The sequence below is a fragment of the Mya arenaria genome, chromosome 4, assembly GCF_026914265.1.
Source record: "Mya arenaria isolate MELC-2E11 chromosome 4, ASM2691426v1".
NCBI lineage: Eukaryota > Metazoa > Mollusca > Bivalvia > Myida > Myidae > Mya > Mya arenaria.
In genome coordinates this window covers 63,736,447-63,753,862 of record NC_069125.1, presented here as the reverse complement: position 1 = coordinate 63,753,862, position 17,416 = coordinate 63,736,447, and the positions used below count along the sequence as shown (strand labels likewise).

At 36.1% G+C, this 17,416-nt stretch overlaps 1 protein-coding gene across 4 annotated transcripts; it reads right to left on the bottom strand.

The window, feature by feature from the left end:
* Positions 1-300: 300 nt before the first annotated feature.
* On the bottom strand, positions 301-16,266 carry LOC128232548 (tektin-3-like). 4 transcript variants are annotated; one of them, XM_052946178.1, is made up of 12 exons: positions 16,145-16,266; positions 9,091-9,270; positions 8,506-8,526; positions 6,746-6,919; positions 6,038-6,216; positions 5,116-5,201; positions 3,609-3,746; positions 3,329-3,399; positions 2,992-3,135; positions 2,573-2,795; positions 2,219-2,373; positions 301-1,911 (listed from the first exon to the last, which is right to left on the bottom strand). In XM_052946178.1, the coding sequence occupies exons 2-12, from the start codon at positions 9,099-9,101 to the stop codon at positions 1,680-1,682; spliced, it is 1,434 nt and encodes a 477-aa protein (XP_052802138.1). In that variant the 5' UTR covers positions 9,102-9,270; positions 16,145-16,266; the 3' UTR covers positions 301-1,679. The 4 variants fall into 4 exon arrangements, with proteins under 4 accessions (XP_052802138.1, XP_052802139.1, XP_052802137.1 ...); XM_052946179.1 differs by lacking the exons at positions 5,116-5,201; positions 16,145-16,266 and adding exons at positions 5,592-5,677; positions 15,918-16,025; XM_052946177.1 differs by lacking the exon at positions 16,145-16,266 and adding an exon at positions 15,918-16,025.
* Positions 16,267-17,416: the final 1,150 nt, after the last annotated feature.

Genomic DNA, 17,416 nt, shown 5'->3' with positions numbered 1-17,416 from the left:
TATTTCTGAACTTTGTTTGTCAGTAGCTTTACAAACAGTCTCAAATCTTAGTCCAGTATCAAACTCAGAAAAAAAAGCATTCTTTTGAAATGCAAAAAATCAGAATAATTTATATTATGTTTATTTAACATAATCTCTTTAAAAGATAGTGAAACTTTCAGATGGTACTTAATTCGAAAATTATCACTATCAGTATATTAGAGAGAACCTAACTTGGAGTTTGAGTCCTGATTCTGGACTTAAGACTTGAGATTGTTCGAAAAGATGGACCAATATTTTGATGACAACATAAAGACACAGTAAAATTCTTAATTTTTTATTGTGCAAACAACATAAGCCTTCATATTGTGGTTCTATGCAATACATATACACATATCAAACAATTTCATGTCCTACTCGCTGAAACTACATCATGACATGGGGCGGGGAAATGCATTTTAGCTTGTCCTCAAGCGCACGTGTAAATGGAGTTCCCCTTTATCACAGATAACATTGGTTTGAGAAGAGACAATGTTTACTTGTCTCTGAGCAAAACGCCAACCAGCTTCATTACATGCGTGAAATAATACTTGAAAAATATAATACTGTTAGGAGTTGCCATTCGTGCCTTCTGTTTAATTAATCCAATGCAGACACCGCGAGTGCAGAAAAACTGCATAATGTTGTGTTTTTTTTAATTTGCTGCCATTTTTAAAACCTAAATCTTAAAGTTTTGTCCCGTTTAAGATATAACGAGTGTTAAAATATTATCTGAGCACTTTCTCTACTTCCTTACACTAAAACAGAGCAAGGAAATAGTTCGGTGGTCATGGCAACGATGGCGTGGCAGATTAATACGCGATCACTGGCATCTGATGTTAAATGACTAAATCTAAGCAACAAGAATAAATATCTAAATTATAAAACAACAATTCTACATAAATATTAACACACTGTACAAAAATATAACGTGGAGGGAAATGGTAACAATATAATACTGTTTGAAATGATGTGGACATAGCACACCCATGCCTATACTTTTAGAGTAATAGAATTAAAACCAAACAAAACATCTGTATTTGAGAGAAAATGAAGGTAACGAAACTAGCATGTTAGACAGGCCGCAAACAACGAAAGAGAGAAAGAGGGTAGGCACTTTCATACTACATCGGATTTTAAACATATTTTTTTATCTTGAATTCGAAGAGCGATCGCCTAACACCGGGTACGTAGTATTCCAAAATGCCTACCGGAGCCCACCAAGTAGGCATCGCACAAGACTGTTAAATTTGTACCTTGAAAATACGAAAGCGTAGCAACCCTTTATAAGCTACAAGTTTAACAGATGATATTCAAACAAACACATGCGACAGGTATATACACACACTCTCAGCTAATACACATTCAAATTGCTGGTAGTGACGTGTGGCAGTAATCGTTTCTGCAATGTTGAATTATTCCCTCTACCAATAACCTACTGTGCCACCGCTTCTTACCAACGCATATCTGATCTTGTAATATTGTAAAATGACTGAAAAATAATCTATCATCACTTCTTTATATCAACTTTTGCTTGATTTTAACAACCAGATGATAAAACTAAAACATATGTATGAAAATCGATAGCTCAAAACTTAAAATATTCATTTTTAAAACTATGAAACTGTCTATAACAATAAATATGTCTCTAGTATCCCAGGTTAGCATGTGGGCATCTGGAAGATTGGGCCGACCTTCGGGTCCATGGGGAAGCCCTTGCGCATACCCATACAATACTGGGAGTCGATCCGCAGACTGTTCTCCTTCACGGAGATGTCGTGCTCCAAGCAGGCCTTTGTCTTCATGAGGCGCGCCAGGGACAACTCGGACGCCTTCAGACGTTCCTTCAGGATGCGAACCGACTCTCGGATCTCGCTTACCTCCCGCTGCAGCCTGCACGAAAAATAAGATCGTTAACACGTGCGCATACATTTTAAATTTGACATCAAGACAAATATCTTTTTTGTACATTGTAACACGCAAACGGCTTTTTCAGATCTGTGTTCAAATGAAGTTCAAACGGAAGAGTGAAGGAGTGATGTTATTTTGTTATTTAACTCAAAATTAACAAATTCTTGAGAGAATCTTGCTGCTGTATATACGTCGGTATGAATTATGCCACATGAATATTAAAGATTAGTGAAACGAAACATTTGAATAACCAAAACTCAGAATCAATAGGTAAGAAACGTGTACGTACGACTTCATGACTGGGTCGTTGCAGAGCTCGACGTTGATGCGGCGTGTACGCTCGTCCAGACGGCTCTGGGACACCTTCATGGGGTGTTCCTTGTCCTGGATGGCCTTACGCAGCAGCTCGATGTTCTTCTCCATGTCGAAGATCTCCGCCATCGTCTGTAACGTGGTGAAAACAAGAATAAATATTCGGCGACTCAGTTTTTACATGATCATTTTACAACCCTTTTCGTGGTTATTATAGGCAACGAATCATTGTGGGCTCACAGACAAGTCTGGAGTTCAAGCAACTCCGGGAAATTAAACAAAAACTGCACCTTTAAACCGTTTTGACAAATTCACACAGTCCGCGACGTACCCTCTGTAAATGTGCCTGGAGCCTGTTCCTGGCGTCCGTTGTCTCGCGTATTCTCGCGTTGAAGGCGTTGTTGACGGTGTTGAACATGTTCCACATGTCGTTGGCGCACTGGCGCATGGTGGCGTCGATCTCACCCCGAAGCCGCTCGGACCCCGCGCGCTCCTTTTGAGATCGGGCGATGTTCTCCTGGGTGTACCGTGCCCACGATTCTGGGATGGTGATCCTGTAAAATATGACAGCCATAAGTATCTTGAAAACACTAATTGAATAACATGAGTGTGCTGTTTTTACCAAGAACAAAACTGTGAAGAGAATGTAAAACCAATAATAATAATGTCTGCCGGCAGAAAAATGACAGCATACTTCAATGCAAGGAGTCTTCTTTGCTACCATTATTTTCATTCCAGTTTACCACTTACGTGTTATCGATGCTCTCGATGCCCGGGTAGTAGCCGGTGCCGGCGGACCCGTTCCGGTATTGCTGGATGCGGTCGTCAAGGCCTTGCGCGTGGTGCTTGTCCTTGGCGTCGATCTCCAGGGCGTGCTGGGCAGCCCGGTTCATTCTGCAAGCGGTCGACACGTGCCAGATTATATTTTTGTTTGTGTTATTTATTTCGTTTGTTATGTTATTTACTGTACACGACTTTTCTGATAGAACATTACATCATAAAACAAATTAATCATCAGACAGAGATTATGTTGATCCATTACAAGCCTATATGTATGCATTCTTTGACAGTTATTTATTACACTTACTTCAGTTGAACGGCAGCTTTGTCGAGCACTTTCTTCAATTTAGCCTGGCACTTTTTGATTACATTTACTTCCTACAACAAGAAATACGGACTTAAGGCAGATGTAAAGGTTACCGTTTTGGAACAATGCAAAGAAAATGACTTGTATTCCCTTAATTTAAAGACACACTTAAGTGCATTCGGGACTTAGGACGAGTAAATTTTACCTAATGGGTTTGAAATATCAGCTAACTTCTACTGTTACAACAAGAAGTTCCAAAATTGGACATGCGCATGCGTACCCTGACAAGCGTCTTCTCCACGTCGTCGTTGACGAGGTCGATACCATTTCTCTTCTCTCTGTGCATGAGACATTCCTCCGCGATATGGAGGGGGTTGGCCGTGTCCGAGAACGCCTTCTCGCACGTGCGGCGGTACTCCTGCGGGGGGACAGAACAGGGGGCTCAGTTATGTGAGCGAACCACAGGACATGGGGTCAGAATGACCAGCATTTAAGCAACTTTGTCAACGATGTATTTATGTTTAATTAAAATATTTTTCAGTAAAATGTTTATCATGAACACATATACAGCTAGTCATTCCCAACATAATTTTGTCTGTTTTTGTATTCACTGCTTTTTTAGCGATACAATAGGCAATTAAGCTCCAATGTTAAGGTGTCCGATGTACAGTGATGTGAAATGTTGATGCCTGGCCACCCCATATTTCTTTGACACCGTATGAGATGGTGTAAAGCATTAAGGGAAAATACGTAATTATTATGCTGAAAAAAATATTACAAACACAATGTTTGTAACATTCCAAACTCGTCCGATTTCACTATCCGATTTTAATTGAAATAAAGAACTTTAAACTAACTGCCAAAACTTATATATATATGTAATATAATTTCGGTCATTAATTAACATAAAAAGTAGCAAGCTATACCCTTTCAAATGATACTAAAATATCCCCAAAAAGTCCCCAGGCATCACCATTTTACATAAACTCTTGTTTGACCATCGTATACCTTAAAAGACCTCATTTTGTTTCAGATGTGTAGCAAGTACTTTCTATTTAAAGACAGCTATTGAACGTGTTCTTCTAGCAAAATTGTGCAGTAAACTAGTCTACGGTGCAAATACGTTTTTTACGTTCAAGAAAAGCAAATGCGCGGGCCTGAACAAAAAGTGTAACTTTAACAATACAGGGATTGTCGACTGGGCCGTGTTAATGGACACTTTTAGCATGCTTAATATTGAGTTAGGAAACTTGTAAGAAAACAACAACATCTGTTTGGATGCTTTAAGTTAAAGTTTTATGTTAGACATGGGACCGACGAACGAAGACATATTACATGCTAGTACAAACAGGACATAAACATGCATTCTCCTGGCAGAAGGGGAGACTTATTACTTGTGATTTTGTCCGATTATGCAAAGCAAGAAATGTAAGAAAAGCAAAAAGCATTAGTGCCATGTATCGAATTTAAAAATAAATTAATTGTGACAAATAGAAATAATATCAGCTGCAATAGCCTACGTAATTCCTTCTGTGGTAAGAAATAAAGAAACAAGCCCCATACTACGCCCAAAACACAGTGTCTACTCCGAATAGATAAATCTACGTTTGCTTGAAAACATCGCATTTGGTGGTATAGTCAAGGTATTACGGCATGTTCTTCATGATTGACAGAAGACATGTATACTGATATGTGAGCAAGCTTTAACAGGCAAAGACTGATAATTTCTGAACGTCACTTAAATTGTACACAACTTTCAAATAACCGTTTTGACTGTCGTTTGTTACCTTCAAGTTTGCAATCTCTGTACACAACGAGTTGATTTCCATATTAAGCTCACTCTTCCAAAATGCGATGTCGTAAACTCTTTCTCCTGGGGATACAATGTACAGAGTGTAGGCGGGCGACCAAGAGGAGGCGGAGTGCTTGTCTCCCTGGTGCAGCCTAATAACATGCCCTCCGAGATCAAATGTGTTCGCAAGCATGTGTACCCGAGCAAACAATTGTATCCGCTACATAGTGTTAAGACTAAGATCTACTTTCTAAAAAAAGGAACCATCTGTTCTACTCACAAAACAATAGGCGTTTTAACAAAAAAAAATGTGTGCGTCCAACATTTGATCTCAGACTCTTTTGTTAGGAGCATATTGCATGCATGCACGTTATACAGTTATACAGAGAAGTTTGGCTGAGATTAGAGGGGGGACAGGACTACTAAACTCTCACGTTAACACCACGCTAGGTGGCGCTTGTTTCGCGGTACCTCGAGATTTCCGCTTTCAGTTTCTATACTGTTGATTTCGTTTAGGAGTTCTGATTTCCAGAATGATATATCTTGGACTCTTTCGCCTGAAAGCAAATTATGCTGAAAACATGGATTTATTTTTCAAGACCACAATAACGTGTTATATACCCTGGAATACGTAAGTCAACACAGGATCATTGGGGCTGAACATTATGCAAAAAATAATGAACAAAAAGAAGAACGATAAGTATGTTTTATCGATTATTCCCTATATGTGACTTTTGAATAAATTATCTTTTTTTTAAACATATTTTTTTTATATGAATTATCAAAGATGAACGATTATGGTACTGAGATGACATGGTGGTCTTGTACATTCAATATCATATGGTGAATAAACCTTATTGAAAAAAGGCTTTATAAACAATGTGGAACAAAAGTAGAACTGGACCGGCAATTTTTACCTAGTTTTTTAGTGACATCGTTTTGTCGGTTGCGTGTGCGAGCATCTGTCTCCTTCATGGCCCTCCAAGCGTCTGCGCGAAGGCGCTCCCCGAAGGCGCGCTCCTTGTCTGAGAGACTGTAGTTCATCTGGTTAGAGAGGCCCCAGTCGTTGGGTGTGTACCGAGAGTAGATCGTATTTCTGAAATTACCCGAGAAATGGAAATGTGCAAATAGTTCATTGAATTTTTCAACGTCTCTAAATGAGTAATTATTCCAGTCGTGAATACCACAATGTTTACATTATAAAGTTCCAATAGCTCTAAACTGCCATCGCTCATTCTTAAATTACAGAACAATGTATGACAAAACACATGCGTTTTAAACACATCAATACGGTATACTGTCTTAAGTTTATGTATTGAATACAGAGGAATTACTGCCAAATAAATGCCATTTATTGTATCTTGACACCGAAACGGTTTGGTCGTGTTTTTTTAAGAATAATAACGAGTCATATCCCTAAATGGTACGCGCTGGCCCTTGCTTGTAAGTATTGTAAAATCAAACAAAACAACCCAACGTGGAGGATATCTTTTTTGTAAATGATGTATGATTTGTAGAGATGTCACAACGACCGACATCAACAGTAAACAGAAGCTTGATCAGGAAACCCTTTACAATTGCTGGGCGATGTCTTTAAATCAAATAAGAGAAGCACAATCCGTTACCTGGCAGGGTTGTAGTAGTTTCTGGCATGTCCCATGTCCATGGACCTTCCGGCGTATCCGAGGTGGCGCGAGATTGTCTTGTCGGACACGTACGGCAGGATCTTCGACATCTCCGGCGACAGCGGCGTGGCACTCCGTGAACGCACGATAGCCGGACTGTCGTAAAAGGCGAGTCTGGAATGGCACAACTGGCATTTAGAAGAATATCCCAACCTGAAAACTTCAGCATTGACGCCGCGCTGGATAATTTTCCTGTATTATGGCTCATTTGCCAGACTTGAATGTGTTTCTTTAATTGCATTTATGTTAAGTGCTAAGAAGTGTTTAACCTCGGGAAACGGCCTTTATTGAATAACATTTGTAATCCTATTTTAATGTGAAAACTTTTTATATTCATGAGTGCACTCTAGCCTTATTACAGCTTCTATAGAAATACAGAAAGAACGAAGGAAAAAATAAACCTTTTCAAATCTTAATGTCTACAGAGGTGGAGGAACAAAACCCTGACAGAAAAAATGACATTGGAATTCAATATGATCACGAACTGAAACGCTAATGCTCAGGTTTTTTATTTGGAAACCGAAAATGCTCAATAACATTAAAAATCTCAACAAGCTCTCCAACACGATTAAGTGCAATAAAGGTTAGCCTGCAATACACCGTGGTAAATTACGATTTAAAGCATTCTTTCACGAGCTTAGATGTTTAAAATGATTCATTAATGAACGAGTCATTTACATATTAGGATAATAGAGTAGAGAAGACGAAAAGCAAGTATGCTTTGTAAGTATGATGCACCATCAGTTACTGTTTGTTATCATATACATAATGATATAAATGATCCTGAAAATGATCTCAAATACCAAATTCATGTTTGACTGCATGAAAGGGCCACTGACCAGTCCTGCTCAATGCCGTGATACCAACCCAAAGCTAGCTACACAATATCAGCCATGTGCCAACGGTGTACCTCCATCCGCATAATTACATGACAGACGTTTAGAATATGTCACATGAATATGAATGTACATTTGTGTGGACTTTTTTCTACATACCTGTGTGCGCTAACATTATAATGAGATTACAAAGTCAGATATTTGGTCATTAAATACTACGTCAACGTTGGTAAACTTCAATCTTTTCGATGGAAGCGTATATCGTATATATTACACTAATAGAGTTATCATGTATTTGTTTTCCATTCACTTGACACCAAATGTTGGCAAAATGATGTAGATTCCGGATATCTTGAGATTTGCTGTGTCGACAAATTATCATAAAACATTACTTTAAGATAAATCCACGCAGCATGCTCAACATTTTTGTCGACACCAATTAGGTCAACACATCCAGTTTATAAGTGGACAAGTTGATTTAACATCGGTAAAATGTTGTATTATAAAAATGTCCACAATTCTTCAGGTTCAAATCATCAGTATATACGATATAAGCTTTCATACAGATTTGTTAATATATATATATATATATATATATATATATATATATATATATATATATATATATATATATATATATTGTAGTATTAAAGTAAATGAAATTATAAAATTAAATGAAATTTAACTTATACGTAAAGCGTTATTATAGAAAGAATTGTAAGATGTATTTATTTTATCGTGTAACTGAAAAATAAGCATTCATAAAAAGGAAGGAACAAAGCTTGCATGAAAACGCAATTGCTCTAAAACCTATTAATCTAGGCTTATGCGATCTACAAGGCAGAGTTTAGTAATATACATTACCTGGTGGCGCTTCGCCCCCTACTAAAGGAAATAGGTACATTTTGGATAAATGGGTAAGAAAAGCTTTAAGCCCCAACCTAGAACGTACACACTTTTGGAAAAGGCTGATCATACTCTTATTTACTTCAACATAAGTTTTGTTATGTAATACATGTATATATAATCTAGAGAAATTCAACGTTTTATATCAAGTATGTATGTCATTGACTCTGGAATGTTTAAAGACTCTGTGTGTTTGACAAACACATAATCTTAATAACCTAAGACGAAAAACAAAAACTATCTACCCTAACTTGTTGTGTTGATAATACCAACAACACACACAGAAAACCGATGAAAATGTTTAAAATCGTTCAATTATGATTTCATTTTGTAAGCGTGGCTTGAACGTGACATGCAGTTACATTCATAAACATATATAGTGCAAGAGAAAGTGTGCAGGGATGAAAACGTTGCGATTCTGGCTTTGGAAAACAATAGACAATAACATGACGTCGACGTCACACTTTACAAGCGTTAGCAACGTCAACAATTTTGCGTTAAATCAGATTTTACTATAGGTAAAGCACCACAAAATATACTTACTTGTGACTCATTGTGAATATGGATGGGACTGCAACCCCGTCAAAAACAACAACACTGGATTATTCCTCAAGTTTCACTGATCTAAGTCTTCGGTATGGCACCAAAAACTTGAGCGTCGTTGTCAGCTGCTGGTTTCCAAGTAACTGTCACGTGATGCAGAAGACTTCCGGCTTTGACGTTCTGAAAGTAAGACCGAACGTCTAGTGTTCTCTGTTTGAATAATTAATACAGACGTATAGGGTTGTCAGTCTGACACAAGTACCCCATTTATCAATGCTCATTTGTATGTTATATTATTCCTGTATTTAGCAAACATTTATCGGTGAATAAAAATGAATAGTAAATAAAAGTTGTTGTTTTTTATCTTTTATTTTATTTATGCATTTATTCATATAAATCTGCTCGCTTAAATCTATTATAAAGCACAGTCAATGATTTTTGTTTTAAATATCTGCCTCATGACAAAGCTTACTAGAACTCAGGTTTTATTGTCGAGATAAAGGCTAATGTGAACATTGATTTGCTCCGTATGATTTTTCAAGCTTACAACAGGCTATTCCATGAGAACTTTGCAGATATTATTAAACGCCATATTGAATGTGCATTAATGCGATTACACTGGATCAACTCCCACATGAGCAGTTTCATGTTAAAATAAATAAAGAAGTATTTTATCCGCCTTTAAATACATTATCAAATCTTTAGAAGTCTTGTATGCTTCATTCAAGTGTTTACTCAATGTCTGAATATGGATTTATAACGTAGAATGTATGTTTAACGCCGCTGCGGTTGTAAACTGGCAGTTCCGAGCCTTACAAGTAGGCTTTCAATCATACCTGGCTATATACCTGGCCATAGGTAATGCAAAACAGAGCGTAGTAATAAAATTGTGTATGAAAAAAAAATGCCGAATACGAAATGTTTTGTTTAACAGCCAGTTCTGCATGTGCAGAACGAGAATGAGCTCTCGATTGACCAGATCATACATGTAAACATCCAGTAGCCCGGCAAACATTAAGTCCAGAAAAGGTCCAGATAACTGACACTGTTACATACGATGTAGAGAATACATGTACTTATTTTTGGTTTTTAAACTCTCAAAGTCAAATATACAAGAATATTACATGTACTCCAGTATACATGCACATAATTTTAATCGCCGTCGGGTCAGTATAGTTCATTATGGCTTAAGCTGCCTGTCCCTACGCAACATGGATTGTAAAGTCATGAACTCTCGACGCCGTCATTGTTTCGTCCTAGGAATGCTAACCACAGACTTACTAATCACCAGTTTGATGACTTTCAACAGAGTCCTTGCCAGTTTGGAATTTCATGTACATGTCTACTTTTTCCATTATACTTTCTTACCAAGATATATCTATAAACGAATCTGAACGATGCTAGATATGCACTGATATGCCCTATGTATGTTATGGTACAAAAAAGGCCCCCTCTTTTGAGGCGTTAAATGCAAGTGTGAATACAGTCGATAGTGTTACTCGTATCGATATCATTCCTATTTTATATAAAGCTTACATTGGGGCAATAAAACTTGTCAAGTTAAATGCATCTGTGGTGCAACCATGGTAAATGGTCAAATAAATTTCATTGCAACTTTTATGACATACTTTACAAGTTCGTGACAATGTCTTTACTCTTTAGTCAACCTTTAAACTACCATTGATTTAAAAAGGCGAACAATGTGTTTCAGGGTTTTATTATAGGGGTTTCTTTCAATTAATTTTCAATTAAATATCAACTTTTCCTGTGATATTGATACCGAAATACGAGCAGCTAATGAAATACAAAACCAACCATCTACTTAATATTTAACACGTTCCATTGCTAGAGACCATTGCAATTGATCCCAATGAAAAAACATATTCGTCAGACTTTAACAGAGCGAAGCATGGTAACACAGACATAACGATTGAAACAAACACCCAGATCAGGGCGATAAGAGAAGAATGATTGTTAAAATATGGTTTATGTATTGATGAGATTTTGTTCTATGCAAATTTGCCGATATGGGTAAATATTATATCAGGTAGGCGACCATGATTTCATTATCTTGTTTCATACCATATTTCGTCTTGTTAAGTCTGCCATATGATCGCTCTGTCAAGAGAAACAATTATCCCATGGATGGTGTTGAATAATTCATGTAAGCCGAGGTGTAGAGCAGGCTTTCTGTGTTTTTCTATTGTTTGAGCGTTTACAATTCAATCATATTAGCATTTTGTGTTAAGGCCTCTTTCTTCGCGAATTAAAGTAGGGATTTTATTCAGCGGTTCGTGCATGCGCACTAAATAGTAAGGAGACATTCGCCCCAACATTTGTATTGTATTGTTATGTATACATGTATCTTTTAAAGCTTAACTCTCTTAAATGGTTAGTCTGGTTAAAAACATTTATTTGATTTTTACATTGCAGATAACAATGAAATGCAGATAGCAATGAAACAATGTTAATACAAAGGCATTTGGTTTACGGAAAAATATGTTTTATTCTGAAGTCATTTATTGAACAAGTATATAAAGACTACCAACAAACTATATGAATACGTTTAATGATCATATCAATACATTTAACAAAGAGCAATACATAAAGTATTTACTTCAAAGAAAGTTTTTGTAATTTCACCTGGCCTGACAACTCGTTTTTTTTCTCTATACCAAGCCCAGTTGGTTCGCGCCTTTAGAGTATTACATATTTCTCTAGTATATTATAAAAAAACGAACAAACAACTTATTAATGAACTTATTTTGGTTTGACCACAATTCTACAAAATACTGTTATCTCTCATAACTTTCATTTGTTTAATGTGTTTGTTAGCTCATTACGTGATTGAAATATTTTCACTGGCATTTAATTGTACTATTTGGAAACGCTGACAGGGCTATATTATAAGGCTTAATCCGTTTAATCGCCTGCCAACGAACCCTCTTAAGAATTCATTTAGTATTGAACAATTTTTTAATCACGAAGATTACAGGTCAGACAAAATGTAAGGCATTTAAGTTATCAGAATAGAAAAATCGCAAATGGATTCCAAACCTCGTAATGTTGGTGAAAGTGCCAATGACGGCCAATTACTAGTAGATATTTATCAAATGATCGGTAAGGAATTATTTACGAGGACCGCTCACGGGTATTGACGATATCTGTCTGAAAGTCTGTGTTGGTGTATGTGTTTGGCAGTTAAATATTTATGTTCAGTTTTTGCCTGTTGGTTATAGCGACAATCAAAGAAACGGAACTGCCTCAATAAAGACGGAGTGTAGTTGAATAGTAACGTGTCAGAACGATCATTTACATTTTCAAAGAACAGTGTACCTTCAAATCCCTTGTTTTTTTTGCATTTATATGCCACTTGTATGCCTTTCACGTATTATTGCCATAGTAAATCCCTTAGTTATGCAAAACTTATTATATCTAGAAATAGGAAGCGTTTTCTTGAAATATAGATGATTTAAACCAACTTACTAACACCTTAAACACTACCAGGGTCATGTTATATTACCGACACTAACCATATCTACACTCAAATTGCACATTTCCTTAATACTACAAAAAAAGTGTACGGAATCTGCCCAACACCGACCACTGGGGTATCCGACGATATAACCTTTTTTAACTTGTGCTGAAATTGCTATAACAACCAATACAAGGTGCATGTCTTAGGTACGAAACCATGACAACCATTTGTTTGAGTGGTCTGCTAACGGGTCCCCTGTAATAGTTTATTGCACTCTGTCCCATGATCTGTGTTTGTTATGTACCCGGTAACCAACACAACCAAGGTTATGACCAAATAACCATTCTGATATAAGACTCCTGATGGGTTTAGCAAATCACGTAACCTGCTATAAATCGTAAATAACAACCATTTAATATGCACTGAAGGCTTATCGTGACTTGATATTAAGGAAAGCGACCCAAGCAATGACATGATTTTGCGGTCGTCAACCTCACGTAATTAAATTTACATGTTCATGATTGAAATCAGTCTCGTTTTTTCATTAGGCTGTCTGTACAGCTCATGCGATGGTTTACTGGAGCTTCTATCAAATATATATAATTTTATATTAAGGCACATACCATTAACTAGGAAAGTCCAAAGTTAAAACCTTGACCATTTAAACTTAACTTTATCATGATCACCAACTGGACAAACTTGACGATAATTCATCCTTGATTCCATTAATCTCACTGGATTTGTTACCTGTGTCCGCTAAATCACCTCTCAATGTGCCTTGCCACCTTTTAACGACCAGGGAAGATAGGTGACATATATTTGTATGCTCTGATCGATACACATTCTACGCTCGGGTCACGGATGTTATGGCTTCTACTATGCCAGCATGTCACTATGCCAAACTCTTGTCTCAAATCGTCAAACATTGAAGCAAGTTTTAAAACCAACCCTTTCAGTCTATTGGAACGAACTGATAGAGATAACAAACACAAATGGTTTTAACAAAGGCCAGCGGTTTAAAAAACATGTTGCACACAACCATCATTATTAATAAATGTGACTTAGGGTAGTTTTGCCTTCTATATACAGAAAGGCTTCGAATACCTTTTACTTGAACAAAGATTCGCGCGGAAAATGCGCATGTGATGTGTTTGTACAACGTTACTAAAACACATAATAATCAGACTTTCTTTACGATTGAAGCGGTCGTAAACGAAGTAAATACTATATTTGCCCACCCTTTGTTCCCCTTTTTCCCCATACCTACACTCCTCGACAAATACATACGACAGGGGCATAATTGAAATTAATATTTCTATTTACATAGCAGCGTCCGCACAATAGGTGAAGGTAATATATAAAATGCCCGTGTTTGTTTGATTTCGTAGAGATAACATTGAACACTGGAGGAGAAAGCCCTGTAAGGTGTTGCAAAGGCACGAGTCGATAAGCTTGGCCCGGGCTTTTCATTTACAAAAGTTAATAAATTACATTCGTACGAGCCTGCAAACAGTATCTGAATGGTTTATGGTGAATAGGAAAAAACTTGAAAACAAGCCTCTGCTTATTTGTTTCAATTTGAATATCATGAACTGTTTGAAGAGCTATGTCTTTGTCATTTATCTACGCTGTTTCATATAGCTGAGAGACACAACGCATATCATCTATTTAAAGATAACTGATGATCGTTTCCCGCTTATCATCGAAACAAACGCACTCACACACAACAAAAAAAATGGGTTCAGTGAATTGCTATAATACTTAATGTATTACAGGTAATAAGTATTAAGATATGCTATTTTTTAATCAAATGCATTTAAGAATATAGCGTTTAACCGTTGCCCAGTCATTGCCATTGATTCATTCACACATTGGCAAGTTCGACCTAGACCCAGCCCGACAGGGTGGTGTTTATCGCCCCGTCTATGAATACCCAGACCGCGCAACCTCTCACCCACAGGTCAGGCGGCACAGAAGTTGTCAAAACCATTTAATATCCATAATCAAGACCTCATATTTCTCCTCAATTTGTATATTTAGCAATGAAAGTATGAATATTTACTGCAAATAACTTAAGTAAATATTCAGCCGAGACATTCGAATAAATCATTATAGTTTTCATTGTCCGTTATTGAATGCTTGATAAGTTTAAGGGCGCTAGGTCAATGTTTTAAGCACAAATAAAGATACACTAAATCATAGTACACATATTTGTTAAAATCTTTTAAACTCAAAACCAGTTATGTAGATAAAGCGTTTAATTTGTGCGACGACAATGAAGCCAATAATTTGAACATTTCAATTACAGTAAGCGCTTTATAGTGTAGACAGACATAGTCGAATAAAAACCCGTTTAAGATTAGAAATATATTTCATTTAAATTTATAAAGCTGGTTCTGAAAGTTTGGTTTACAATGGACACATGATCGGTCCCAATGCACTTAAAACACGCTTAATACTTTGAGAGTTAAAGAAACATGAACTGACCCCTACATTGATGCAACACAAAAAAAATAGTGCTGGTAACTGGGTTAAAGGGATATTATACGATATCTTCATATATTTTTAATCTTATAATGAAATTCATATCGCCCAAAGACTGTTTGAACACGATATTTAAATCACTTGTCGATTTTTAACACAATGTAGTTGTCTTTACCAGTATATGATACTTGATACTTCTCCTCCACTAAGAGCTTCGGTAAACGCCATTTTTTTTTTTAATACATTTGATTTTGTGTCAGAAAAATGTTATTTTTTTGTATTGCTAGCTGTGTGTGTATTATAACATTATGATTTATTTTTCAATAGTGTGTTACTATAATGGCATTAAGCTAACGTTACAATACAAATACGGAAATTTTTCTTGTATAATTTTGAATGGTTTAATAGATATAGATATATAATTCGTTAAGACGACACATATACAACAATAATGAAATCAATTAGATTATGTAAACATGATACTCTTGGGTAATTTACAAAATCTCAATACAAGGATAACACTTAAACATAAATTGGTTCAAATTTCGAGTTAATCAAATTTTATGATAATATTTTCAATTTACCTTACCAATTCTAATAACATGAGTGTAATGATTATAAAAGGTTCATTCATTTGGAATAAACCTTATTATTTCATGAATAAAACTTTACGGAACAACCAAAATCACCTTAAACGATTTAAATCCCAAAGTTATATCATGGTCTCGATACCTTTTAAATTTGGTATAATCGTCAAATTAAAAATTATAATGCTGAAATCATCATAATAATTATAAATATCTTGAGTTTTATCAGTTTCTTTTGTTTCGATTTAATTCATTTCTTAAACGCGAAGTCAACTTACCGAGGAAAAATCCAATCTTTAAAGTACCGTCGCTAAGAAAATGGCGCCTCGTTGCTAAGAGTATTTAACCTCGCGCACCGGTTACAAGGTTTCCGGTATAAATAAAAAAAAGATTCTACAACACCTAACGCTTTAAGACCCAATGCATTTGTTTAACAGTTTTAAGAGAATAAATAAATAAATTGTCTGAAACGAAAAGTATTTAATGAAAACTAAAGAAAATTTACCTCCAGTTTACATGAAATCCGACGCTGATTTGATCGGCTGTGTGTTCGATAATACCAATATCGCAGTAGTCAGGTTACGAGGATTTATTCATGTATTTTACCCACTAGAAACTAATCTTAACGCGCTTATGTACACTTATAAGTAGTTTATATTTACATGTGATATGCATTGCCATTTAATGCATCGCGTCGATGGATTAAGTTAAATCGAATATACTCAGTATTTTAATTATTTCTTAAAATATTTACATTTGAAGCTTTTAAGGGTGGCTTTCATACGATCATCAGGGAAAATATTGTATTAGATTATAGCATAACCAATTGGTGTTTGCATTGTTGTGTGTGCCAATGATAATCGAGGATTCTTCAAATTTTCTGTTTTAATAATACGTAGATCGGTTCTGACGAATGCACCAACAATCACCAAATTAGAGTCCAGCTTTGGTGATCTGAAGAAAATAGTTTCTGTATATCCCAAAGTTCGACTCTGACGTATAGTAGGATATATAGAATAAATAAAATTGAAACCTGAATCTAGATATGGGCCACATGAAAAGTCAGCAGAACCACGGTTCTGTTCCGTCGGTCTATTAGAACCCCGGTTAAAGATGGAAATATACGGGGGGGGGGGGGGGGGGTTGTGAACCATTTAAAAACAATGACGGGTTCAAAGAGTACCAAAACTGTTAAAGGCCGTAGTGTTTGTAATTTGTTTTCGATCAATCTAAAATTGCAGCAAATGATTAGGGAATGGATTTTGGAAGATTCGTGTCAAAGTGCAAATCCAAAGACCCTTCATATTTTAACCCTAATTGCAGGTAAACATTATTTAGATGCTAAGTTTTATCATGTTAGATTGCAATTTAGCAATTTTATTTTTCCTTAATCTTATCCTTCATTGGCACTGACGAATACACGAAATCTTAACCAGAGACAGACGAATGGCCATAATGTCGATCTAGAACTGACGAATACACGAAATCTTAACCAGAGACAGACGAATATACTAAATGTCAAGTGGTCCTATGATCTTATATGATATTATAATTTTACAACATCTGAAATATCTTATTTTCATTGATTGTATTGAATAACATAGTTTTATGTTAAAAACACCCATACTTTCCTTAAAATACGACTTTGAAATTTTAGGGAATCGGCTTCAGTGATGACTTTAAAAGTCTTATAAATATGGATCGTGATGAATTCTCTAAATATCATCCCCAATCGACGAATTGACAAAATGTCCTCCTGGAACTGACGAATACACAT